This window comes from Moschus berezovskii, chromosome 7 (assembly GCF_049115385.1).
Source record: "Moschus berezovskii isolate FMDL1 chromosome 7, NW_MosBer_1.0, whole genome shotgun sequence".
NCBI classification, from domain to species: domain Eukaryota; kingdom Metazoa; phylum Chordata; class Mammalia; order Artiodactyla; family Moschidae; genus Moschus; species Moschus berezovskii.
This window is the reverse complement of record NC_142466.1, coordinates 56276573-56294763: the sequence shown is the minus strand read 5'-3', so window position 1 is coordinate 56294763 and position 18191 is coordinate 56276573. Positions and strand designations below refer to the sequence as shown.

General features: G+C 36.2%; 1 protein-coding gene across 1 annotated transcript in view; it reads left to right on the top strand.

Moving 5' to 3' along the window:
• Window positions 1-18191, top strand: part of ALDH1A1 (aldehyde dehydrogenase 1 family member A1) — a 55724-nt gene that overhangs the window by 11962 nt on the left and 25571 nt on the right. The window contains exons 2-6 of the mRNA XM_055426886.2: window positions 2350-2454; window positions 11557-11697; window positions 14128-14257; window positions 15856-15917; window positions 17465-17593. Of these exons, the coding sequence (XP_055282861.1) occupies window positions 2350-2454; window positions 11557-11697; window positions 14128-14257; window positions 15856-15917; window positions 17465-17593 (567 nt within the window). The remainder of the gene's footprint in view (window positions 1-2349; window positions 2455-11556; window positions 11698-14127; window positions 14258-15855; window positions 15918-17464; window positions 17594-18191) is intronic.

The following is an 18191-nucleotide window of genomic DNA, read 5'->3' as shown; positions in this document are numbered from 1 at the left end:
ATAAATTTTTTATTTCTCCCTCAGCCACCTTTTAAAAATGAATTTTATCATTTAATAAAATATTGTAAATAAAAAAATAATAGCTACAATGCCGATTCACACCAAAAGATGTGAGCAAGTCAGTAGTTGTAATCTAAATTTATTTTTCTTTAAGTTCAACTAAGATGTTTATATTTTTTTCATAGGGGCTAATAGGAATTTTATGGTCTTCGTCTGTATTATATTACCCTATCAGAGAAAGAAGGATTTTCTCGATACTTCTATCTTTCTCAAACTTCCATATTTGTGTCTTTGGACATCTAGTCTCTATCTGAACTGCTTTGTACCACTTCCCCTTTTACTTACTCGTGGCCACATCTTTTCCTGTCAGTTCCAGGCTAGCACTACAATTCTTTGGAACTCCTCCAAATACATAGGTTACATTGGCATGAATAGGCAAATAAGGAGACATATCCTTCCTCTTGTTTTTTTAGCAAGTCAAAATATCAGAGTGGACACATGTGCAGAATATTATAGATCCTACCCATATGTAACTACTGGATTCTAGGTTCGTTGATTCAATTTTAAGTTATTTAGTCAAGAGTTCTTCACTGAGGTTAAGATCACTTGAGGGCTGGGATTGTGCTGAACACTTTGACTGGGATTTTTTTCTTCTGAGGATAAATCAGAGAAACAGACATACACTGTCCTTGACCTTATCTTAACTTACAGCTTAAGAGGGAAGGCAGACATTTAAAAATGAGTTTTTTTAAAAAGTGACAAGCTTTATAGTAGACATGTATGAGAACAGGGAATGCTTTTGTAATAATTTTTTAATTTTGGGGGGTAACAATCTTGTAAATCACAGAATATAGAATTAATTATATGTAAGCATTTTGTGACATATAGTAATGTATATCCTATTAATTTGACAGAATGTTAAGCTAAATTTGGACACTGCACAGAATAGCTAAGTCAGTACAAACTCACAGGTTAATTTAAAAGACTACTTTTATTTCAAATATACACAATATAAATAATTAAATCAACAATGTATAATCTTGAGAGTTGTCACTGGGGAATCTTTAATAGTTCAGTAATTTGTATTTAGCATAACAACCAATTTAAACCTTGAGGGGCAGTGTTTTAATACATTCTCCCTCAGAGCTGCACAATTAATAACTTATCTTTAACTATCAGGGTAAGAGGAGGTGTCTGAGTTAAGATATATATTACAGATCCACTGTGTATGTCATCTTTCATTTAAAATTTCATGGGTCAATTACCTGTGGTTTAAAATTAAATAAACTAGTTCATGCTGTAAAAATAATCTAACAGGAATCACAATACATAATATTCAACACTGTACTTATGATTATTTTGTATTTCAATAATGAATAAGGAAAAAAGAGAATAAACAAGAAATAATGGGATGAGAGGAGAAACAAGAAATTCCAGCTTTTGTCAGAAACAAAACATAACTTTATTCATCACAAAAATAGTACTTCTTAATTTGGCTACATAAGATATTTTTATTCTGTGAAAAGATGAATGAGATATCAAAGGTATTACAGTTTCCATAAAGAAATGCAAATTCAGCGTTGCAAAAATTGAAACTCAGACTTTTTAAATGACATACTAACACTTTTTAATATTCTTACTCTTTGTGTACACAGAACAAAATTCAATTATTTTCTGGACCCCCTGTTTCTTTAGATGCAGATCTCTTTCTCATAGATAGAACTAAGAAATCTAGTACCTGATTTCATCTGAGGACAAATAATTTACTAGACAACCTTTTAAAAAGAAGAATGAAACCCTTATGTCTTTAAAAAGTTGATGAAAAAAGGTCACTAACTGATTTTTTTCCTAAGCAATCTTCTTTTAAAATCCTCCCTCAGGCTACTTTTAAGACGGTAAACTAAAGGATCAGAAAATAGTCACTTACCATACCAAATCACCAGTAGCCCAAGATGAGCATGTTCAGAATCTGAAGTGGAAAATAGACAATGATTCATGAAGATCAAGCCCAATTAAGCCTTCACTCTTGCCTCAAATTCATGGTTATTTAAGATAACAGCATCTTTTTCTAAATTGTTCTCTTCAGTCTGTATTGTCTGTTCTTTAAATGACCTCATATCTTAGTGAAATTGTAAAGTATTACTTTATTTTAGTGTGTTATGTATGCATGCATGTGTGTGTTTGTGTGTAAAATGTTTTAAACACTCAAAAAATTCCTGGAGAAGGCAAGTAGCTGAGGGAGGTGAGGTTGTAACATAGGCTTCACTTAGTGCTTTACTTTAAGTTTATAAAAAGTTTCTGAAATTGACTGGATATTTAAATACCTTTTTACTTACCTTCTGTCTACAGATCTTCATAAACAATGAATGGCATAGTTCAGTGAGTGGTAAGAAATTTCCAGTCTTTAATCCCGCAACTGAGGAGAAACTCTGTGAGGTGGAAGAAGGAGATAAGGTGAGTTTTGTAACACTATTTGCATTTTATGCCAGGTTTCTTTGCTTCTCACCATTCTGAGTGCCTAACCCCTATTCCATCTTCAAATAGTCATGTCATGAAAATATGGTTTCCAGGGCATCTGGGGAAATATTCTTGGTACATAAAGGGTACTCAATAGTCACGTAATAATGACAAGCCTGTTCCTCTGGGTGTGGAGTTTCTTTTCATATTATTTTCCTTGCTTGTTTTTCAATTGAAATAGTATCTATATTTATTGTATGAACAGACTGCGTATGAAGTGAGTGGTCACAGGTTTCAAAGGTGGAGAAATCTTTTATTTATATAAAACATTTTTCTTAGGTGACAAAAGGAAATTAAAATAAAATTTTAATACAGGACTTTAGTAACAATACATTGCCAAGTCATTGCATTAACAATCATTGAATTAGCATTAATCAGTACCTAAAAAACTGAATTTTAAAGGATTTAAGTTGAATCACAACTTGTGTTGTTTCCTTTTAGCTAATAATATAACAACAAAAGCTAACTTTTATGGTAATAATTTTTAATACTGATTTTTAAAAAATTTAGTACACAATGCAACCCTATGTACTACTGCTAGCCACTTTTACAATGGATGAGAGAATAGCAGAAATAAAAGGGTAATTTACTCAAGATGATATTGCTAATATATAATGAAATCAGCATTCAAATGCTGATTTGAACTGGGCTTCTGACTCCAGAACCTGTGACTGGCAGGGCTACTCTCTTTCTTTGTCAATATTATTAAAGTAAGAGAGAGTGAAATTAAATAGCTCAGGGAGTGGAGAGATTAAAAGCCTTCAGAATTTTTATCTGAACATATATCTTAAAAAGAATATGGTCTAATTGGAAAAGATTTTTCTGGTCTTTAGTTGTCTAGCTCTTATTAAGATTTTAATTTCTGTCATGTAAGATATAAAGAGGTTAATTATTTTGCTACATGAAAAGACTACTTATTGGAAGATGAAAACTCAGCAAAATTCAAGGATACTACTACTCTCAACACTGTTCATTTCATGGCAGCAGTCATGTGATCTTGTCCTTTCTCCATTCTTTCCTTATCTTCTTCCCAATCAACTAATCTCAAGATATTACACCTTGCAAACCTATTTGAAAACAGTGATAGACCTGAAGGGCTTTTTAGGATTTAGGAAAGGCCCTGGATTCAGGTTGCAGTATTATCAGAAGAAATAAGACCCATGTCTTGAGGGGCAAGAATGCAGAGTTTAGATAGAGGAATCAATAGCTTGAGAAGTAGAAGCAAAATAGAATGGAGACACATGTCATCTGCTTTCAGATTTCACTTTCTATATACTAGAGTTCATCCATGCCTAAATTCTTCAAGGGTTTCTCATTGACTCTGGGGAAAAAAATCTTTGCTTCTGGTTTTCATCTTTCCCGATCAGTGTGAGTTCCAAACTTTCAGTTCAGTTCAGTACAGTCGCTCAGTCATGACCAACTCTCCGCGACCCCATGAATCACAGCACACCAGGCCTCCCTGTCCATCACCAACTCCCGGAGTTCACTCAAACTCATGTTCACAGAGTCAGTGAAGCCATCCAGCCATCTCATTCTCTGTCGTCCCCTTCTCCTCCCGCCCCCAACCTTTCCCAGAATGCCCCAAATATTGCATGTTGGTCACTGCCTCTAGAAGATGGCCATCCGTAGTACTGTCCTTGGGACCAAGTTCAAGTCATCATCTGTGACAAGAGCACAAAAGATCAACAGCTGCATTTATCATTTAACCTTTTGGAGCTTCCGTTCCTTTTTGTATAAAAGAGGGAGATAGGAAAAACTTGGAGGAATTTAAGAAAACATGGGGGACTTCCCTGGTGGTCCAGTAGTTAAGACTTCATGCTTTCAATGCATGGGTTGCAGGTTCAATTCCTAGTCAGGAAACTAAGCTCCCACACACCTTGTGGTTGACTGCCCTCCCCGCAAAAGAACTGAAAAAGGAAAACAAGTTAAGTGTTTTAACAGCGCCAGGCATACAATGAAGCCTCCATTGTTATAGGTTTCACACTTCTTTAAGCTTTCTCTAACCTTTCCAGGTAGAATTGCTCTCTTGTATGTCATTATAGAATACCACATTTATGTATATTCTAAACCTTGTGTTTTATTGCTTATTGGTTAATTTGTCTGAGACAATATGCTTCTTGTAGAGATCAAAGACGTGAGATGAACTTGGTTTAGAGATAAACTTGTAGAGATGAACTACATCTCACCTTTATGCCCATGGTATCTAACACACTATAAGTAATGAATAAATGAAATAATTTACTCCATCAAGAAATCTAGTACTAAATTGACTACTGACTAAAGCAGTAATTCTAGAAATTTTGGATGCTTTAGAATTTCCTGGGAGGCTTATTAAAACACTGATCCCTGAACCCCACCTATCCCAAAGTTTGTTTCAATAATTCCAGAGTGAGACCTGAGGACCTGCATTTCTGACAAATTCTTAGCTGAAGCTGATGTTGTTGGGATCAGGATAAGAGAATATGCTTTGAGAACCACTGAACGAATATATTAAGTCATAAGTTGTATCTCCTCTCAGGTGTTGTTAACATTTAACAGGAGGAAGGGGTTCTGACAAGTAAGGAAGTTAATGATTGGAAACTGTGCTAAGACAATCACTCTGCATCTCTCTGAAATGGCACAAGACTGAACTAGGGTAGAGAAATACTGATGATATCTGGCAAAGTATTCAGGAAACTCAGAACCCTGGGTCCCCTGAGCAATTCCCAGAAATAAGGGAAAAATTGGTTCTTCACATTCAATAAAGAAAAATAGCTTTTAATCAGAGGATCCTAGAGATCTACCCAGCATTCTGTGTGTGCTAAATCACTTCAGTCATGTCCGACTCTTTGCAACCCTGTGGACTAGCTCAGTGGGGTTTTCTTGGCAGGAATATTGGAATGGGTTGCCATTCCCTCCTCCAAGGGATCTTCCTGATCCAGGGATCGAACCTGCATCTCCCGCAGCTCCTGCACTGCAGGTGGATTCTTGACCTGAGCCACCGGGGAAGCCCCCAACCCAGCATTACATGACCTCAAATATCCTAGTTGCTTGAGTGTCTCTGACAACCCTGAAGAGGTGGGCAAAGCAACAACTGGCAAGCTGAGGGCAGAGTTGAGCCCATGATGGTTGTGTACTCTTCCTCTCCAGAAGTGTCCCTGCCTCTCAGGAGGGAGACGCAGAGCCGTTTGCAGTTTGCATTAACGAAAGAAAAAAGAACATTTCTTAATTCTTTAGCTCTGGGGCCTTGGAGCTCTAGGGGCTTTGCCCCTAGCTTCTGGGATGTGTTTCCTCAGTAAAACAAATTTGTGCCTGGAATTCCAGGTGAAATCCTGTCAGGCCATCTGAGGACTTGGCATTGTTGGTGAGATTTACCCTCTTTCCAAAGTGGAGTGAGGAAAAGTTGATGATCACACCTGAAGCTTTAGAAATACCTATTATCCATTTGCTCTCTGCTTATTGATGGTTACTGCTACTTGTCGAAGAGAACTGTCTGTGCAAATGTAAATTAAAAACATTCATTAACGTCCAACAAAGCTTCAAATCAGGTCACTGTGCTAATGGAGTTGGCTGAATACTTATCTCTCAAGTTAGATTGTTTATGGTATAAACTGTCCATAGCATGCAACTGTTTGCTTAAGATCCAGTGCTCTTGTCATCATATTCTTTTCTGAAATAATCTACCAGCTTTTGTTTTTAAATAATTATTGCTGTTCTCACAAGTTTGCCAACAAATGTATAGTAACTTCTAAGGTTGCTTAGTGAAGGTACAAATCTAGTAAATTACAGGGTCACAGTAAACCTAATATTCTTGAACTGACTCTTTAGATAATGAGCCAAGAGGTTTTAAGGATTTAATTTATGAGTAGAACGGAGCTAACAATGGGCTACATACAGCCTTTCAATGGTATTATAAAGAGAGGAGGAGGGGCAAGAACAAATGGAGGTTACAAAGCAAAGCACATATGTGGGTGGGAACTGTTTTCTTTTCACTTCAGTGGCTCTTTTAGGCTATATCGCCTAATCCCACAAGCTGCTTTTAATACTACAGCATGACCTAGCAAATAATTGGTGGGGATAAAAGTAAATGTCCATTACAGTAAGTGTCTGTGACAGGTATAAAACTGGTCTGATAACAATTTTCTCCAAATATGGATGAATGTAATATGGAAATGCGTGGTCTGGCAGGAATGGATGAGTTCAGTCCTTCCTTAACTTCTATGTTCAACTTGTGGTCCCTTACTTTAAAAAAGGAACACTTTAAACACTATCAGGTAAAAGCACTATTGATGGTAGAAAATTTGAGTTAATGTATCAAATTGTTTTCTGGTTATTTAAAAATTATGTCTTTGGATATGCTAGTCCTGGATTAAAAATCCAAGCAATAATAGTCTTGGGATAATAATAATAATAATAATTTTTTAAAAACCTCTATACCTAATAGTTTGATTAATGTAAAAGCTGTGCTATGTAATGGAATCAATTAAGATATGAATTATTTTGTAAATATCAATATAAGAAGATTATTTATATAAGGAGCACCCTTATATGAAATCAATGTAACATAATGAAAACTCATTATAAGATACATAATAAAACGTTTAAATATTTATTAACTGCCTATCATAGACCCAAAGAGTAAGAAATATTATAGCTTATACTAGAGGTAGCAGTAAATATTCATTGTAAAGGAGATCACTATCAGGATAGCTATGAAGCTATCCTAAAACTGGATTTTGGAGTTAGATTTGGAATCAAATTTTGGCTCTACTATTGCTACATCTCATGTCCTATAAAACCAAGTCTGTGATGCTTAACTACACCTGTAACATAGTGCCAGGAGCTTAGTAAGCTCTTAACTAGTAGCTATTATCAAGCTGGTTTACTTTGGCAAAGTTTAGGTAGGTTGTGATATTTGAGCTGGGTCTTAAAGAATATGAAGGATTTTGAAAGGAAGGGATGAGCTGGGAGAAGGTTCTAGGAAGGAAAATTACAAAAGCAAATGTGAGAAATAGAGGGCTACCTAGGGTAGAAAAAGTATAAACACAAGTTTGATTAGGTGACTTAGAGCCCGAAATGCTAGGCCTTGAAAATCAGAAAGCGGGGACTGGCTTCAGGACTGTGGGCAAAAGGGAGCATTTGCAAATACAGGGAAGGGAAAATGATATGGTCAAATTATCTGAAGAAGAATGGCAAGCCACTCCAGTACTCTTGCCTAGAAAATCCTGTGGATGGAGGAGCCTGGTAGGCTGCAGTCCGTGGGGTCGCTAAGGGTCGGATACGACTGAGCGACTTCACTTTCACTTTTCACTTTTATACATTGGAGAAGGAAATGGCAACCCACTCCAGTGTTCTTGCCTGGAGAATCCCAGGGATGGGGGAGCCTGGTGGGCTTCCATCTATGGGATCACACAGAGTCGGAAATGACTGAAGTGACTTAGCAGCAGCAGCAGCAGCAGCCTGGTAGGAATAGGCAAGACCACAAAGTGGTGGCTCAGTGGTAAAGAATCTACCTGCCAATACAGGAGTTGCAGGAGATGTAGGTTTGATCCCTGGGTTGGGGAGATCCCCTGGAAGAGGAAGTATCTACCCTCTTCAGTATACTTACTTGCCTGGGAAATCCCATGGACAGAGTAGCCTGGTAGGCTACAGTCCATGGGGTCGCAAAGAGTTGAACACAACTGAGAGACTAAGCACGCAGTAGGCAAACAATCTGAGGAGGGAAAAGAATGGACTTAGGAGGGTTAGCAACAATGCAAGATGATAGCCTAAAACAATACAGAGCAGTGAAAACTGAAAGGAAGGGTTAAAATACACTAGAATTGCTGAGATTAATTTTGTTTTGACTTGCTCCGACTCCAATAGAACGTACTACCACTTAATGAACATTTAACATAATGGCTGTCACACAGAAAATGTTTCAAGTATCACCTTATTTAGTCTTCAACACAACTTCATGAGGTAAATTATGGTGGTGATTTAGTCGCTAAGTGGTATCCGTCTCCTTGCAAGCCCCTGGACACTAGCCTGCTAAGCTCCTCCATCCATGAAATTTTCCAAGCAAAAATACTGGAGTGGGTTGCCATTTCTTTCTCCAGGAGATCTTCCTGACTGAGGGAATGAGCCCATGTCCTGTTTTGGCAGGCAGATTCTTTACCACTGAGCCACCTGGGAAGCACGTGAGGTAAATTATCCCTATTTTAAAGATAAGAAGGGACTTCTCTGGTGGTCCAATTGTTAAGAATCCTTGCAATGCAGGTGACACAGATTCAGTGCCTGGTTGGGAAACTAAGATCCCACATGCATCAGAGCAACTAAGCCCACATGCCACAACTACAAAGCTTGTGTGCCACAAATAGAGTATCTGTGTGCCACCACAAAAGATCCCACACGCCACAGCTAAGACCTGACACAGCTTAAATAAATAAATATTCTTTTTAAAAAAGATAGGAAAACAGAAGGTTAGAGAAGTCATATAACAATATAGTTCACTTCAGAATGAACTGAACCAAATTTCTTATGGTTTATAATAATGATGTGATTATGTGGTTGTATGTTTCTCCCACACAACTGGGATTTTCAAAAGGTCAGTCTCTTTACTTCACTGTTTTATCGTTAGCAACCTGATAAGAATGCTACAGAATAGAATGTTTAGCAAATCTTTAGTGTTGTTTAGCAAATCTTTAGTGTTTAGCAAATTATAAATGGATGAATAGATGGATACTTCAAAACTTATATAGTTAATAGGTAAGGAACCAGAATTCAGATCTGGGTTGTTTTGTTCCAGAGATATATATTAACTACCATTACTCTATTTCTGTGCCTGAAAGATAAAATATATGAGAAAAAAAGAACATAACCACAAAACTGTCCTTATTTATAGCAGCATTCTCCAGGAACATATTTTCCATATGGCAGAGTTACTTGTCTTGAAGCCAATTATTCCATATCCCTTTGAGAGTCCAGGATGCCTATGATAAACCGTATTTGGCTAAGGCTGATGATAGAACACTGAGCAGAAGGATCCCAGTGAAAGCTGTGTCATACAGACCTTTTTAAACACAGAGCATGTATTTTATAAGCTGTGGTATCTACAGATCATGCTGGCAATTTCAGATTCTTGCAGTTTGCCTTTAATGTTTTTCAACAGCACTCTTCCAAAATAATTTGGAGAAGGTGAGAACCTGTGGCCTAAAATGATGTCTAAATATAAGCAATCAATGTGGTTAACCAAATGCTCAAAATAGGAACTATATATGTGTGTGTATATATATGCATATATGCATTTCTTAGGAATGGAGAGTAATAATACATGAATTTTAGTGTATATAATTGTTATCCCCTCAAAAGTTAAACAGTAATATATACAAGTGTATGATGCTTCCAGTGAAAGAATATTTGCTTGTAGTCTGTATTTTGATAATTATATCACTTAGACCAGATTATGCTTCTAAAATATTCCTCTGGCCCAAGATCATCTTAGTGTGGCAATAAATGTTGTAAAAATAATTTACTTTGCTTGTATTTTAATTTGCAGACTTGTAAGTTTGGGATGATGACTTTTTTTTTTTACTTTTTGGCCACACCACACTGGATCTTAGTTCTTCAACCATATATCAAATCTGTGCCCCTTGAAGTAGAAGAGTAGAATTTTGGCCACTGGACCACCAGGGAATTTGCAGTTCAGGACTTCTTAACTAAATATAATCAAAGACAGGGAATATTAATCTGAGATCCGTGCCTCCCCAAGGGAAGATAGCATTGTTGAATGGGTTCAGTTTAATTTGGGCAACTTAAAATAGAACAATTTTCTCTTCAGTTTCTTTCAGGAAACTATCACTCTTACCCAAAAGAAAACACACTGGCCTAAGAGGTACCATGATTTGTGGAGCTTATATAGCTTCACATAGTGACCAGACTGATGTACAAAAGAACACTGGGATAATCTATGTGTTTAAAGTGTTTGCAACTGATTTGATGGGGGAAGGAAAAAGGACACATGAAGTAGTCATGGAAGAGGTAGTGATTTTTGTAGTAGATGGATTCTATAGGAGCTCATATGGGATCTGAACAAAGATCTATGGGAGTGAGTGGTCAGGGAGAGTATTTCACTGAGGCAGAGTAGGAGAGAACAGGAAGAATAAACCAGTTTAGGGAAAGGTGTGAGTAAAGACACACTAATGAAGGCAAGAAACCTAACCTAGACTGAGTATGAAGTTTCTTGATTACTTTTGTTTGAATTAAGATAATTAAAGCAGTGCCTTAATAGTAAAAAACTGACTTCTTTACCCATTTAGGGATTGAAAGAATCTCTCTGCACCCAGTTGGGAAATGAGAGGTTGTAGTATACTGACCCTTCTTTATACCAGACCCTGCTGCCACTATGCCTTTTTTTCCTCTACACAAGAGGACTGAGGACATGTTTATAATGTTTACTCTTCAACAGCAAAACACAGTTCTATTCACCCTTCAGTAGGTTCTTCATGAGAGTGCACAGCCCGTAAAATCAACAGAGATCCAAGAAGATACTCACTGTTTTAGATCTTGAGTTGCCCTGGAACTTTTGGCAACCCAGTCACCAAAATAGTAAAATATAGTGGTGAAGAGCAAAGATTCTACAGCCAGCAGGGCTCTGTTTAAAACATAGTTCAGCCACTTTTAGCTACTGAGCTTGGGCAAATCTTAACCTTCTTTTTTGCTTCAGTTTCCTCATCTGTAAAATAGAGAATGTATCTGTCTCATAAAACTATTGAAAATCAAATGAGTTAACATGTGTAAAGCAATTAGAACATAAGGTAAACACTCCAATGATAGGAACTGTTAAAATATAATATTTCTATTCTAGGAAATCATACATTTGCTTTGTTTATGGCACTCATCATTTCAAAAAGTAGGCAGCAGGTATAATTCTAATATACAGTAGTTGACTCTGCACGATGTGCTGGACTTTCAGCTGATGAAGACACAGCTTATGAGAAACTCTAGTCTATTTTATATGGTTATTACATTTGAATTTATGAATATATTTAGCCCACTAATTGAATTCACTTTGGCTTACAGGAGGATGTTGACAAAGCCGTGAAGGCTGCAAGACAAGCTTTTCAGATTGGCTCTCCATGGCGTACTATGGATGCTTCAGAGAGAGGACGGCTGATAAACAAGTTGGCTGACTTAATTGAAAGAGATCGGCTGCTCCTGGCGGTGAGTATTAACTGAACTGGGCAGAACTCAAAATCTCTAGAAAGCATTCATAGTTTGGATTGGTAAGTTGTTTTGTTGTTAGTGGTCACTGTGTACTCTCTAAACAACAATAACAACAATATACTTTCTACAAACAAAATGAAAAACTTCTACCAGCTCTTGTATATGAACCATACCACTGAGCTTATTCTCAGACAGTAAGTACTCTGCACTTAGGTTCTAGATGATGTTAATGTCTACTCCCAAAATAGATTTTGCAGTCTAAACTTTGGCAGATGCTGAGTTAAAACAAATTAAACAAATTTCTTTCCTTAACTGTAGAATTTCTGAGTCTTTAACAAGGTCATCTGCAGCATGAAGAGTCTAGAATAATAGACTGGCTTTCTTGAATTTACTTGACTACTGAACTCTGAGTGAAAAAAATCTCATGGAGTTTGTTAAAGGTGCCCAGAATATTTCTTTAAAATGACTCTTATTTCTCAAGTCTTAGCCCACCAAAACAGTTAATAAGTGGCCACTTTTTACCTTCCTGAAATTAACTGATACACATTCACAATGGTCTTGATTAAATTATATTCTCTTTGTAGGTGAGAGAGTAATAAAGAAAAATCCATTCATGTGTTTATAAAAATGTTATTTTTATGTATACTCCTTTTAAAAAACATTTTAGCAGTTATATGGATCAGTGGGTGGAGTGGGTGTTTCCTTGTTTTCTCCTTGAGAAGCCAATTTAACACAAAGCAACAGCAACAGATTTCAGAGTGAGCTTTTACTACCTTTAGAACCTTAACTTGCAGTAACAGGAAGGCTTTCTTTTTTAAATCAACATTGTTAGTTATAGTTAATCAAAGTGTTATTTATTATCCAATGAAAGATTCAGCATAAAATATGCAAAAGTATGGAATTAGAAGTTATACACAATATAACATTAACTGAAATGTCCTACAGGAAGAAAGCAGAATATGTTAAAACTTGGCTTCCTTAATTTATTTAATCTGTGAATTACAGAGAATATTGTACAATAGATAAGGAACTGATTTAAGAGTTTATCACCTGTACATTCTTGCCTAAGCAGAACATCAGGCCCCAAACTCTGAAAAGTTCTACTTAAGAAAAGGAGAAAAAGAAGAGATAGTCATCCTAAAACCATTAGGGCACTAGACTAAAAAATGTTGAACTTTACAGCCTAACCATTCAAATAATTATGGTATTAGTGACAAAACTCAGAGTTTCACAGTTCAAAATTTTGTTGAAGAAACCTCATGGATTAAAAAAAAATCTAGAACTTACTTAAGTTTGTGTAAATTGTGTGAGAATATCCACATGGAATGTAAAAATTAAAAAGGATTATTGAGGCATTATTAATGGTCACTGGCAGTAAATAGACACCCACTGTTGTATCATGCAACAAGTAAAATCTTGTTGGAACCCTGATTTGACTAAAGAGACTAAGCACCACTCTCACAAGCTGTGCGTATATCAAATTGTGACCAATTCCTGGAAAATTGGTTCACTAGGAGCATTCAGAATGAGAGAGAAGGTCACTAAAGTTTAGAAACAAGAATCTCAATACCTTTTCTACCCAGATCTTATGTCCTTAAGCAAGTCATTTTAACTTTTTTTAAATCTCTTTTTTAAAAAGAGGAAGTTACACAAGATTGCGCACAGGATTTCTTTCAGTATTTTCAAAATTCCCTAGCACATGACTATTCGAAATATTCAGTTCATTTCAGTCACTCAGTCATGTCCAACTCTTTGCAACCCCATGGGCTGCAGCACGCCAGGCTTCCCTGTCCATCACCTGCTCCCAGAGCTTGCTCAAACTCATGTCTATCAAGTCAGTGATGCCATCCAACCATCTCATCCTATATCGTTCCCTTCTCCTCCTGCCTTCAGTCTTTCCCAGCATCAGGGTCTTTTCGAATGAGTCAGTTCTTCACATCAGGTAGCCAAAGTATTGGAGTTTCAGCTTCAGCATCAGTCCTTCCAATGAATATCCAGGACTGATTTCAAGATTGACTGGTTAGATCTCCTTGCAGTTCAAGGGACTCTCAAGAGTCTTCTCCAGCACCACAGTTCAAAAGCATCAGTTCTTCGGTACTCAGCTTTCTTTATAGTCCAACTCTCACACCCATACATGACTACTGGAAAAACCATAGCTTTGACTAGATGGACCTTTGTTGGCAAAGTAATGTCTCTGCTTTTTAAAAATGCTGTCTAGGTTGGTCATAGCTTTTCTTCCAAGGAGCAAGCATCTTTTAATTTCATGGCTGCAGTCACCATCTGAATGATTTTGGAGCCCAAGAAAATAAAGTCTGTCACTGTTTCCATTGTTTCCCCATCTGTTTGCTATGAAGTGAGGAAATATTGACTATCTTTTTAATCTAAAATTTCTAAGGAACTTTAGACTTGGGATGATCTCTTTTTCAGACAATGGAGGCAATGAATGGTGGAAAACTATTTTCCAATGCATATCTGATGGATTTAGGAGGCTGCATAAAAACATTACGCTACTGTGCAGGCTGGGCTGACAAGATCCAGGGCCGTACAATACCCATGGGTAAGTAACTTTAGGAAACCACCCAGAGTGAGGGTAGGGGAGAGGAGAATACTGTAGAGATGAATAATTCCAAACTCTCCCTTTTAAAGATGTCAACCAAGTAGGGGGAAATTATTTTCTTCTTGACTTTGAGACAATGCAGTTCTGAACCTGGAAGTTCTGCTAAGATTCATCATATGGATTTTAAAATTGTTTCAGCATAATCATGCAGAAGATAACACTAGAGATATTTTAGAAAATATTAGAGTAAGAACATCTGTATGCCCACAATTACTGATTTAAGCAGTTGTCTCTCTAAGGAAACTTTTCAAAGCTGGCGTCTGAAATTATTTATTTGGGTTTTATTCCAACAGTGACATTTACATTCTTCCTATAATGTAATTATTTAAGCCTCTTTGTATGTTCCAGTATGAGTCAGCTCTGGTCATCTGTGTGCCTGGTCTAACTCAGTATAGTTAGAGCAGGCTAATTAAACAAACTAATTCACATTGATTTGTTTCAAATAGTTTCAAAGAAAGATGAGCCTGTGTTTATAGCTTAAGAATTTGGGTGAGTGAATATGTTTGCTTTTTAGTATTTTAATACAGTATACACATAATGGGATAAGAATATGAAAACATCAATTTGGAAAACACCAGGAGCTGAATTTAACTCATATAAACTTATTGACTATGAAAACAAAATATCCCCCAGGACTGGCCCTGATATGCATTTCCATCTAATTGGAGCAACCCTCAGTTTAGAAGTGAGCACCAGGAAGTGGAAAGGGGAGAGAGACCATGGTGGGACCAAGAACTGTGGATATTTTAGAAACTTTTATTTTACTCTTTGACAAAACAGAAGTCATTTAGAGTACAAATACATCTTGACAAGGGGCCTTCTTGCTATGACAGCCAGGAAACTTTTGTGGGAACTAGAACAGAACAAATCACAAAGCATAGTGCAAACTCAGGATGAGCACATCAAGGTCACATGTGGTCATTCATTGAGGCATATGAATCAGTCAGATCCAGACTGAAAAGAAATGTCTTCTGCTTCTGGCATTTTTTTCATAGATTAAGAGAATTTGCTTTAATCATTTGGTAGGCAAAAAAAAAAAAAAGGACTTTTTAGAACAAGTCAGTGGGAAAAACTTGCCACTCATAGAGAGCTATTTTTTAATTCTACTATGTTTTAATTTTACTATTTTTAAAATTATATTAGGCACTTAGAAAATTACTGGTAGAACTAAAGAGTCATCAGAAACAGAGCTCTGTTTCTTTCTTATTTACACACCTTTTATTTCCTTTATCATGAAAGAAAGGAAATTTTGAGAATAAGTATGAATTAGAAAGTAGTCCTCTGGGAGGATCAGAGATAGAATAAACATCATTCAGATCTTTTCCAATTGTGCACCTAACTCAGTTTTATGGTTCCTCTTATTTCAAATTATTATTTGAGGGCTCACCCTATTTGAGGGTTTTCATTTTGTAAATAATCAGAAATATAAACTCTTTTAAAATTATTGTCTCTATCTTCCTTTCACATCAGCCTCAAACCACCATTCTGTGCCTATCAAGCACATTTGTCCATAAATGTTTGTGCATTTTATTTTCCAGATGGAAACTTCTTTACATATACAAGAAGTGAGCCTGTTGGTGTGTGTGGCCAAATCATTCCTGTAAGTTGTTCCCTTATGTAACTTTCAATCTCAAAAGAAATGAGTTCTAATTCTATTTCATTTGGTAATGACGCTTTCTCAGGCACAAATGAATGTTTAGATATTTGCTAAATGTGAAGCAAATATAGTCATTGTTCTACTTAGGTCTCTCTATGACTATACCCTTTGAATATGAACTAGATCATCTAAATCCTATCTATACTCTGGTACATCTCTTGAGTGTGATTCCATAGTACAGTATCACCAGATCTTAACCTTTTACTCTAAGGTTTGTTTTAAAAAGCTGTATTGTAAACTCTGTTTAAGTTAAACTCTGTTTAACTCTATGATTAACGTGTCCATAGCAAAGCAGTCATTGTGCAAGACACCAGCCATTTTAATGAAGTATAGTATAGCCAATTGCTCTCCAACACTTCATATATCTGCACTGGGATTTCTCAGTGTGGAGAATAGTAGCAACCAGAGTGTTCAAATTCTTGAATGAAATTTCTTAACTAAATGAAAAAAACCATGCCAGAGGCATTTGAAGCACAGTATGAAATATATTTTACCTTTAGATAAAAGGCTTTGATACTCCATATTCTTCTTTGAGAAAGTACCATGTTTAAGCAGAATCATGAAGATTTCCTTTTAAGTCCAACAAATAGGAGACTACCAGTGATTTTATTTTAAATGACAGAATCAAAAAGGCCAAAAAAACATATGGTAAAATGTCCTGATGTTCTTAGATGAGGAAGTGGTAATGACTATCTTTTGCTCCAATGATACTAAAATATACATGTACCAACGTTTTGAATGAAATTGCTTGTTAGTTCAAAACTCCCAATAAAATCCATAAAATTACACAATCCTGAATAGTAGTAATTGCTAACATTTACTGTTTGTCTGTGGTGAACCAATCATTGTGTTAAACATTTGGACCACTTTCTCTATGAATCCTCAGGACAGCGTTCTGAAGTAAAGAGAATTGTTGTCGGCATGTGCAGATGATGAAATCATACATAGAGTGCATATAACTTGTCTGAATTCATATGGCTGCTCAGTGATTGAGCTGAGATTTGAACCAACCTGTCAGTCTCCAGACTTTAGACTTCTGCCTTTAGCAAGCTATTTTCAGTGGAAATAAATATTACTAAATATTATTATTGGGTAAATAGTTATAATTAAAGACCTATTAAGGAGCAAGGAATAGTTACAGTTTTTAAACATAGATAACTTATACTATATTTAATAGTAAGGTTTGTTTTCTAAACCATGCAGTGATTATTTTTCCTGGTAGAAAATAAACTCAAAATAATAGCACTTGATAAAATTTTATGACTTTCTCCTACTCGCTTCCTGTATCTAGTTTATTTGGAGTTTTTGTTGTCGCTGTTAGCATTTATGAGTTGCTTTGAGCAATGAACTTAATTAGGATATACCAGATGGTTAAACAAAACTACCACTATTCTTATTTAATATATAGGAGGAGCATAAATGTAGAAGTTAGATTAGCAAATGTGGCTTTCAGCAATACAAAGAATCTATTGTTATATATTGCTTTCTAGTGGAATTTCCCGTTGCTCATGTTCCTCTGGAAGATTGGGCCTGCCCTTAGCTGCGGAAACACAGTGGTTGTCAAACCAGCAGAGCAAACCCCTCTGACTGCTCTTCACATGGGATCTTTAATAAAAGAGGTATGTTTGCTAAATCAAAATGTGTGCAAGATCTCAGGAATCCTAATTGATAGTAGGAAGACCTCATCTGGTGCTACTATAAACTACATTATCTGCCAACAGCGCCTATCTAGTAGGGACATATTACACGCGGCCATTGGCAAGGATTTCTGGCAGTCAACCCAAATGAACCTCTGCCCAAAGGGAGACAGGAAGTCAGACTCAAAAACTTCATGTCAAACTGTCACCTATGAGCTCTTTTTTATTTCTTTTGCCCAGCATTCACAAATGCAAATTCATGTTGAAATTGGTATGGTTTTCTTCCAAATGTTGAAATGTAAGTTGGTTTATAACTGCTATTAATGACTTGGAAATTCTGCATATTTGTTTAAACTGGTCTATTTGAAGGTTGGAGTCCTCTGAGCTTGCTTGTGGCATTGGGCTATATTATTTTTAAACAATTCACCCATGAGGGAATAAGTTTATATTCTCTTTTCTATTACAGTTTCTTTTGCATTTACTTTCTTGCATAAAAGCTGACAAAAGAACACATAAAATTTATTTTCATTGACTATCCAGGTTGTTTTAATATATTTTTTCTTGTAAACAAGTTCTTGTC